Source organism: Haliaeetus leucocephalus, unplaced genomic scaffold (genome assembly GCF_000737465.1).
Source record: "Haliaeetus leucocephalus isolate CR32 unplaced genomic scaffold, Haliaeetus_leucocephalus-4.0 Scaffold3, whole genome shotgun sequence".
Classification (NCBI taxonomy): domain Eukaryota; kingdom Metazoa; phylum Chordata; class Aves; order Accipitriformes; family Accipitridae; genus Haliaeetus; species Haliaeetus leucocephalus.
The window spans coordinates 3,245,863-3,256,158 of NW_010972439.1; the positions used below are offsets into that span (position 1 = coordinate 3,245,863).

A 10,296-nucleotide genomic window follows, 5' to 3' on the forward strand; every position below is an offset into this window, starting at 1 on the left:
ATATGATACTATGATTGCTTGTTTAAAGGGTGAACCGTATGTATCTGCATTTTTCTAGTTTACTACCTTCTTTTGCATCAGAATGTGAAACATGCAATTTCACATACTTCACCAGCCAGCACTGGAGATCAAGAATGGATCTGTTTCTGAGGAGTTTTACTCAGGAAGGAAAATGTAATATAGTGAATACAAATTTAAAAATTAAAATGTCACTGCCTCTCTACTCCTTAAGAATGTAGCTTTCCATTTGTCTATTATTTATAAAATGGCATAGCAAATGCACTTTGCAGTCCCTAACATATGCCCGATTTATTCATACGATGTTCATTGCTACAAAAGGGGTCCAACTTAAAGAACTATTTAAGCATGTGCAACACTTTAAGGACTATGAATAGTCTCATCAGTGTAGAAGGAAGAAGGATGCCATTACATTTTCAGTATAGGAAAAGACTTAATTAGACTTGCGCTATGGAATCATTGATGGTTTTTTATTTACTTATTTGTTTGTGACTTGCACCAAATAAGGCAGTGCCTAAGTATTAAATATATGAGTATTTATACCAAGTATGAGGTTTGGGTATCTTTTGTACGTTCTGGTATTTTTTCTCTAACTCTGTCTCCAGCTACACATAACTGACATTGGTTGTATCAGTCTCACATTACGGTCTAAATGCCTTAACCAGCGTAACAGTACAAAAAAAGAAGATTATTGGAGCAATAGCCACCATTAAAATCTGGTCATGCTAACATACAGCTACCTGAAATATAGTGCTTATTTCAATATAATTAGATGAAGAAATGAAAAAGTCACTACACTACTGTAATCACTGCCAAAGTATGTTGAATGGAAAGCAGACTAGAAACAAATTTATTTAAATATTTTTTCTGTCATTACAAGAAGAGCACCAGACACTTGCCTTGAGATTGGGATCCATACAAAATGCAAAGATATGGTTTTGGTCAGGTAGATCAGCAACTTTCACTGGACTTCTCCAACCTGAAAGAAAGGGCTTCCTATTGTGTTAATCAATTTTTAGCAATCATTATTGTTTTAAACTGGATGAAAACAATCCGTGGCTTCCCATAAAAATTGATGCACCAGTGTCCAGATACCTGTTACCACTCTGAATTACAAACTTCCACAAAAATATATTAAATTACACGGAAGATGAAAGTGATAAATGATATCACAACATACATTGCTATGGTTTAGTCTACTTCACATATTCTCATGTACAGTACTTACTGTATAAAGGTAAGTATCCAAATTATGAAATATAATAACAAAAGCTTGCTAATGCAACCTGAACTAGTAATTACATATTGCATTTCTACAGTTACATAATTTTTGCCAACCCTGAAAGCAATAAACAATTCCTTCCATGAGCAGTAGGTGACCGATTTCCTAAAGGTATTTCTCTCTCTCCTTCATCCTCCCAACTTCATATTCCAATAATTTGAGCTCTCCCTGACCAGGTCCTGTAAATCAGGCTTACCCACCAAGAGGCCAGTTACTGTAGAGTCACATATGTGCTGACTGACTGGTGAGCCAGCATACACATGCTGATAACCAAGTGAGCTGCTGCCAAATAGAAAGATGTTATAATGCCTGAGTTACCCTCAAGAGGAACACTCATTTATGTCTTTCGTCTCCCCAGACTTCAATCTTCAAAAATCTTGCAGGGATGCAATTATCCTTGAGATGTTTATATCTCTTTCAAATTTGGCAGAAATTGGCCAATGGGGTTAAAAGTTATTAGGGGAGAACCAATAGATAAATAAACAAGACGAATGGAAACAACCTGTCTCCTTAGGGAATCAGGATGAATCCCACAAAATAATCCCGTAAACAAGGTAAGGGATATGTATGAGAGTATCATCTGAACTGCTGTGCCATTAACTAGCATGATGCTTTTTGTGACTTTGGAAAAGGTGTATTTCTAAACATACTTTGTTATACTACAGTAAAAGGGGTAGGCAGCCACACAGCCATCACACCACTCTCTCTGTGAACACTGGATACTATTATTTAGTATCAAGAATGTACTACTTCAGTAGTACATTAGTACATTAGTTTTCAACCTGCTTGTTTCTTCCAGACCCCTAAAAATCTCCAATGCCTATGAAGACCTTTATGTAGCAAATTTAAGCTAATTCATAATTGAGTTACTTTTCCTAGTTATTTGCAGAAATTTTAGGTATACTTTGGAGAAAATAGTTCAAAGACTAAAAGTTGAAAACCACTGTGCAGAATGCAAAATGAGTTCCTGCAGAACTAATCACTCTGACAAAGTTTAAAAGAAAATCACAGCTTTCAGTAAAAGAAACTAAGTTTAGTACACTAATGTTGTATGTAGATACTGAAATAATATGACCCGGGTTTTAAAAGAGCTTTTTGCACAGTGTGCTGTAACTTTAAGTTGCTGCTTTTGAAAAGCTTGACAGAATTTGTGGATCTTTGCACTGTGAAGAGCTTTCAAAATTAAAACAATCATTTCGGAAAGTGTCTCTTAAACAGGTAATGTGCTTCCAGTAAAGATTGCGGCTGCATCTTCATTGCCTCAGCTTTGTGTAAAATCTAAATGCTATCTGCAAATATACGACTTGTACTCATATGTGAATGTTTCCATTAAGTTTTATGTCTGAAATGTTGTAATTACTTAATAGGTATGCATGTACTAGTGCCCTCTACAGTAAAGAGGTAGATGGCTCAAATATATCCATTCATATGTCCTAGTAGTTCCATAAAAATAGTCTTCCCCTGGTTCATTGATTAAAGAGCTAAAGGTTGCAACTGTTATTCTTTGTGTTGTATGCGTAAAACACTCATGTCAGCTACAATGTCCTTAGGAGGACATGTATATAATTTTACATTTGCTTTGATAATTGTACATATGAATTTCTAGAGACCTCTGCTCTTGTACTGTATACTGTAATTTGCCATCTTGACACTACTGTCCTACTGCTGGGATGATTAATCTTCTAACATTTACTTCCTTTTCTTTCAGTGGAATGATCTAGCATAAAAACTGCAATAATTTTTTCTTTAAGTCAACTTTCTGGAGGCTTCAATGCTGCTAATGATTTGCTCAGTCCACAGGACTGAAAATGGCATGATCCGTTCTTGTCCAAGTTGGGAACTTAGTGTCTTGGCTTTGTCACTTTTAACTAATGACAAGCTTAATGATAGTGTCAGTTTCAGTCTATTACTTAAACTTGTCTCCTAATCTGACAAAGCAGGATTCAATGACGGATAATGAATTTAGGCAATTTCTGGCTTGGATTCTGAGTTAGAAACTGAAGATGTACTCATTCATATTTCTAAGCTGTTTCCCAGAAACCATGAAAGCCAGAACATCTCTTTGTTTTGTTTTTAAAGGAAAAAGTTAAATTTTTATGTCACCATATGAAGAAATATGCAGAGAGGTTTCACAAAACCAGCAGTCACACAAGCTTCACTGCACCTCACTGCCATTCGAAAACTGTGCACTGTTTTTGACCTCTTATATTTTAAATTTAGTAGGAGTATTGACTTCAGTGGGCCCAGCAAAAGATAATAATGCCAAATGAAAGGTTTACAGATAACTCTTCCAGATTCTTTTGCTTTGTTCTTTGGTTAATTATTCTACTTCTCTTTATATATGGAAAATAAATATAACCCATTAACATTACTTCTTATCTCTCCTACTCCTTTGAAAGAAAAAGCTACAAATCACCCCCTGAAAACTAACTATAAATAAGCATAAACCCCATCAGTTTATATTGGAAAGACATTCATGACAGAAGAAGCAACAGAGAAAGAACAAAGCTGTTGAATGAAGAAAGCATCACTCTGCTCTTAGGGAAATGAAAAACAAATGCACAGTGAAATACATAACTGTAGGGATGATAAATAATCAAATCCTTAGTGAAACCACAGTTGTTTTATTCAATGGCACTCAGCCCTCTGAGTTTTTATGCATTATTTCCAGATGACCTACTAGCTTATTAGGCAGTATGCTATTACACAATTCATTGTGTTACGGGTAGTTATTTAATAGCACAGATATTCTTGAGCTTACTGTAGGCCATTTTTCATTCTTAGTTGACTTTGTTTATATGCTACAATACTTATGAGCTATGCATGTTATTTACGAGTGTGCTTGAATTGTTAATTTGATGTTTTTCAAGTTGCACACTTTTTTGCTCTTTGCTTTACACGTTGTTGCCTCTGACTAATCTTTCTTCTTTCTCTTTCTGCAGGCAGGTAAAAGGTTTTATCTCACCAAGTACCTATGTTACAAACTGGGGCTGCACCAGCATTGCCTACAGTCATTTTCTATCATTATTTGAAAGGTAGGAGAGGCTGGAATCCTACCTTGATATGCCTCACACTCACTCAATGTGCTGCTTAATCCTGGATTACTCCTGTATGATTACTTCTCCAGAGTAATGATTACTCTGGAGAAAAGGCTTCTTGCTTCAGGAGAGGAAGCACTGGGAAGGGAACTCCTTCTTTACAAAGGCCAATGGGAAATTAGTATAAAGTGACCACAATTATTTCAACAAGTTCTGGATAAAGTTCCTCAGCAGAGCCTCTTAAAGTAACAATGGAATAAAGATAAGATCTCCGCATGGATAAATAATTGATTAGAAGATCAGAAAAGGAGGGAAGGGGTAAATGATCAGTTTTCCAGGTGGATGGAGATAACTGCTAGAGAGACCTGGAGTAACCCATTTAGGCTTAGGACTTTGTTGCTTAACATATTCACAAGTGACCTGGAAATAGTGGGTTGGAAGTTAAATGGTGGGTTCAAAAAGCAAATGGATATATTAGTGAAGCCAAATCTATGACTCCATGACTACTAACTACAAACACACCATCTCCTGGTCATGAACCCATGGTCAACAAAACATCACATGATAGGAAATTACGCGGAGGAAGTATGATGATATTCTTTGTTAATTATCCACAGTCTTGGATGGAATACTGGACTAGTTGGGCTTTTGGACAAATTCAAATATGGCCACTCTAGTAGAGGCATGAGTTAACAGCTTATTTCTTATAGAAAATGGTTACTATCAAGTCTATAGGTAAACTCTACGGTGTTTCCCATTTCCCAGTTTTTGAAGAAAACTGTGTCTACAGATGTGTCAGCTTCCAGGAAGGGCAAGAAGTTATCTCTGCTCTATATCAGACTTATCAAATACCCTGGTTCCTTCTGCCATCCCCATGCCCATCTCTGTGCTAAGCCATACAAAACAGAATAATAATTACAAACTGGATATGAGGGCTTCATCACCAGGTTTCCAGGTACAAATATACCTGCACGCTCAAATTCTGAGGGCCTCTTAAACATTGCAAAGAAAATTGAGACCTCAGAGAAAAGGTTACAAAATTCTGTTGTCATGTGACTGAAAGAAGGGGACTCTACAGGCAAACACTGTCAACTTCCTAAAGACCTCATCTTCTAGCACTGAGCACCTTCCCTATACCGAGCGAGAATACATGAAGAATGGCTCTTCAGCTGTCTCCCTTCTCTGGCAGGCCCTGACTCTTCAGTCTCAGAATGACCTTCTTTGTCAGCTTCTCACCTTTGCTCTGCTATCACAGAGCCTAACTGTTCAATAAACTGGCTTTGCTCAGTAGATGCAGAAGACTGCTGGGGAAGTTCAAAGTAACACTGTTGACTGCCAAAGCCATAGCACTACATCTCACAACAGAGAACCTCCTGTCTGCTGCAGATGTTTATATACCTCAGCTCATCTGTCTCAAAGGCTGCTTCTGTCTCTCTTTTTTTTCCATTCACCCCCAACACAGTGGAGAAAGTGACTGTAGAATTTGCTTGTAAAATGCCTTACTGATCTCTCTTTCAGCACAACCTCCCCAAACAGCTTAGCTGTGGAATGTCTTGGGACTGTTATCTAGAAAGGTTAGCAACTTTCATCACATCATGTGCCTGGGGGTTGGTAGTTGGGCTGGGCTCTGAATCACATAGCTGAAATCTGGAATTTGTTTATGCAGTCTTATTAAATATAGTAGCTTAAAACTCAACTACTTTTTATATCTATATTTACACATTTGTAGTTAATACCTCAGCATCACAGGATAACTTGTAAATGAATGCTAGGTTTGGAAGAACATTTGCACAGCTTCCTTAAGAAATTTATGCTGGACTAGTATCTGTTTCAAGGTTTGTCCCTGAGTTAAGTTTGACTGTTTCTGACACCTTCAGTGGAGTCAGTATTTCACTTCAATAGTGAACTTTACCCAACAAAAAAATCACCAGAAACCCACCAAACAGTTTCTATCTGCTTTCTGGAACTACTCTCCATTTCAGACCACTTTCTTGACTGTAACTCAGGTTCCTGACTTGATGACATTCAGTTTCAGATTTTGTCTGTGTTCATTACAGGTGTGTCTCCTATCTGCCAGAGTATCTCTCTCTTTGTCTCTGTCTGCTTTTCTCTGTGTTGGAAAAATTAATGGTCAGATAGAATTGCGTATCTCAAATCTTCCTTCCCCTTCACTTTTCCAGAAGCTTGCAGAAAAAACCAGCTGATCAGTTCTGACTGATGTCTGAGGTCTAATTCCACATATAAATGGGGAACACAGTAACTGAGAAATAAGAGTGAAAATTATACGGGATGCGCAAGAAAAAAAAAGGAAAATTATGGACTCTATTGTTTTATCCCTTGTGGTTTCTTGGGTTCTTTTGGGTTCTGTTATATGACTGTAGTTAAGCTTAAAGTGATTTAAAATGCAAAGTTCAAAGACAGAAACAAGGAACAAAACTTGTTCCAAAACCACTGTCTGAACTTGTAGCACGTAGAGACTTTATGGAGACAGTAACATGGATGAAGTATAGCTAACTGTGAAGTGTGTGTTATCTCTGTATAGTAAAATGGAACAAGGAGCTCATTTATGTTTCTTTACTATGTTCTAAGAAATGCCCCCCCTCATCTATGAGCATGTTGCCTGAGTTCTCACAAAATTTTGTTCCAGCTGCATTGAGCATTTCTCTATGAAAATCATTGGAATTGCCTTAATCTTTATAAAAATTCAACCATATTGCTTATTGTTAATTATGTCTGCCTTTAGAAGCCCTGGGTAGATATTTCTGCTTTCCAGAATTTTCATCAGAAAATTCTGAATAGTAACCACCAACCCAATTTTGCTTCATGTTAAAAAGAGTGAATTTCCATTTTGATCCTGTCAATACAAAATGACCAGACCCAACTTAATGTGTAACACATTGATATAAAATAAGAGGGTAACGTGTACTCTGTCCAACATGTGATGGCAGTCCTAAAGAGCTTCTGTTCTCTGATCAGCTAGACACTGGAATAGGTCTTTAAATGGGCTGCACTGCAGCTTGTTAGGAAATACTAAAGGACACAGAAATATCCAGGGGGTTTCATGACTCTGGAGTGATTTGTTATTTTGGTTTACATTAAAACAGGTGCTCATTAGAACTATTGTATATAACTTCACAATTTACATAAATAGATTTTTTTAAACATTATTTACCTTCAAAGATTTTGGTTTGGTTTGGTTTTAGCATTAGAATGCTCATTAGAATTTGCTGACTGGTACCTCTTTGCTACAGCAGGGACAGTGAATCATATAAACACCCTACTGCAGTTGTTATATTCAGTTCAAATATCCAGGGCAAATCTATTTTATACGGTTGTTCTTTCAGGACCTTGGGGGATGGAGTTCGGAAACTAATTTTATTTTTTAGTTAAGCATCACCAATTTCTTTGGGGATTAAGAAATAAAAATAGTAGTTTGCTTTACCTCTGAGTCGTGCCCTGACAGAAGCAGCTGACAGAGCCCTGGAGTTCTACCTTCTGTCCTGGCTAGTTTTCTCCAGGAAGATCATCTGCCTCCTGTGGGCAGGCTGGCATCTCTTTCCTGTGATGGGGACCCACTGGTGAGGTTTCACACCACTGTAGTCTACCAGGGATTCAATAGCGCTTCCAACATTGGGCTGCAGGTCAGCATCTGCTCCGGGACTCACAAAACCTGAGCAGGGATTTACTAAAGGCACGTTATCCCGGTGTGGCAGTAAAGTGTAATTTGGCCCTACTGGAGGGGTGAATGGATTCAATTTAAGGAAAGAATTACTGTTTTTCTCTTCAAAGCTGGCAAAGCCATGTCTGTTCTCAGGATGTCTCACAACAGGCATGCACACCTTCTTTAACGGACTTTGATACTGTTGGCAATCCATCTTGTGAACTGGTTCAACTGACAAGGCGGACTTTTTAAAGGCACTTGCCTGCCTTTCAGCTCCATGGGAAAGCAGAGTCATTCTCTTCTGTCGTCCTTATGTGGCACTAAACTTAAAAGATTCCACTTTCTCCTGTTTCTCCAAGTTTCTGAAGTCCTAGCCAACAAACCACAGTAAAACTAGAGGTCATCCTGCAGAAGATCAGTGCACAGAAACCATGAAGAGCAAGGCAGTGGTTGAAGTAGTGAATTTTTTCCTGAAAAGAGATATATCAAGTATGTTACAAAAAGAACAGAGCCATTGAGTGAGCAGAGAGTTTTTTTGTTGCTTGGTAACGATGGAAACAACCTCACAATGAAATGTCTCCTGGTGTGAAACATGGTTCATGGATACCACAGCAATCTAGTCCTTCAAGGGAACACAGATAGCAACTTGAAATGGCACTACAAATTACTTATTTGTCTGTTAGAGACAAAATTAAGAAGTTTTCAGTCTTACTAAGAATTATATGGTGCTTTCGTTGAAGTATTTTAAAATAAGCTACTCTGTTGGTATCTAGATCACAAATACGAATTAAATTGAAACATAGATTTAACACAAACAAAACTTATCAAACAAAACCACAGATAAATGCAAATCCAGAAAATTTAAGATTATTACTTGGAATAAGTAAATCAAATTGACATCAGAGTTTTCCATGCAGCTTAATTACCTCCAGAGTTTTGACATTTGTTCTATCATGTTGGCAAATCCATTAATGTCTCAGCTCAGAATATGCAGCACTCATTTCCTAATCCCAAGCTTGACGGTACTCATTCAGCAGTCTAAACAAAAGCAGTGTGATTTACAGAGGTCCTCTCTCCATGGATTTAGTGCCATCTGCAAAGGTCTGGCACTTCGGAAAAATCAAACTACCTTTATTTGGACAGCTCAGCTCACACTATGGGGGCCTTTATTTTGTGGCCTTGTCAGGAATAGTAGGGCACAGAGTCTGATCATTTTCTCATTTATGTTAGTCTCACACAGATGTAACCTCCCTGAATTCCTAACTTGCTCTTGATTAACACTAAATCAGAAATGGGCCTAACATTTATTACAGTACTGGTTTATAGTACTAAAAAGTTGTGTTCCATAATGCAGAATCATGGTGGAGTGTTTTTTCAGTAGTTTGCTGATGGAGCAGGAAAAAAAGAAATAAAGCTTCTTTCTTTATTAAGACAGCTTTCATATATAGGTCACAAGAACTAAAATGGGTAAAAAGTGACAGCTGAGAACATTGTATATGCAGGACCACCACTCTAAGGTTAAGCCAATACTATGAAAACACAGAACTCGTGTCCATTTTCTATCACACTTGTACATTCAAGTTAGTGAAAAGGTACTTTCAAAATTTGACTTCTGCCAGTAACAAGCCTTTAAAATGCCATACTGGTGTCTATATTTACTAAGATTCAGTAATCTCCATACCAAATATAATCAGTTTTACACTAGAAATATCCAGTGTCGCAGCCTGACCTTTTCCTCCACTTCTTACCTTCTCCTGGAAAGCTTTAGAAAGAGATGGCAGGAGGGGCAAAGACATGGGACCCAGGTAAGGCACAGGATGGAAGACATTGCAAGGATGACTCATGTTTTGTTGCACTCATTTTGCAGAGTGAAATGCAATTAAAGCTTATGCTGGTTTTGGCTGGGATAGAGTTAATTTTCTTCATAGTAGCTTGTATGGGGCTGTGTTTTAGATTTGTGCTGGAAAGAGTGTTGATAATACAGGCATGTTTGGTTACTGCCGAGCTGTCCCTCCGGCCGCCCCCAGGTGCAGCCCGCACCCCCGCAGGCCTGGCTGCTTCAACGCAGCTGCCCCTGGAGCGGAAGGGCGGGCGTTAATGGGTTGGGATTAATTATGTAGAACCCGGCGGCCGCACGATTAAGGATGGAGCAGCCGCGGCGGCAGGTGTTTCCCCGGGGAAGGCAGCGGTCGGGCAGGGCAGGCCGCAGGCGGCCAGGCCCCGCGCCTCACCCTCAGCGCCCCGCGTCGGGCGGGCCGGGCCTCGCCTCACCTCAGCGCGCCCGCCTCCTCGCCTCA

General features: G+C 38.6%; 2 protein-coding genes across 2 annotated transcripts in view; one reads left to right on the top strand and one right to left on the bottom strand.

Annotated features, from left to right (window-relative positions):
- Positions 1-8,294, bottom strand: part of LOC104835863 (chromosome unknown open reading frame, human C7orf72) — a 76,539-nt gene extending 68,245 nt beyond the window's left edge. Inside the window, 3 exon segments of the mRNA XM_010574098.1 lie at positions 918-1,014; positions 2,956-2,959; positions 7,781-8,294. Of these exon segments, the coding sequence (XP_010572400.1) occupies positions 918-1,014; positions 2,956-2,959; positions 7,781-8,294 (615 nt within the window).
- Positions 8,295-9,773: 1,479 nt separating this feature from the next.
- The window catches only part of ZPBP (zona pellucida binding protein), a 31,248-nt gene continuing 30,725 nt past the window's right edge, over positions 9,774-10,296 (top strand). The window contains exon 1 of the mRNA XM_010574110.1: positions 9,774-9,804. Coding sequence (XP_010572412.1) covers positions 9,774-9,804 — 31 coding nt within the window. The remainder of the gene's footprint in view (positions 9,805-10,296) is intronic.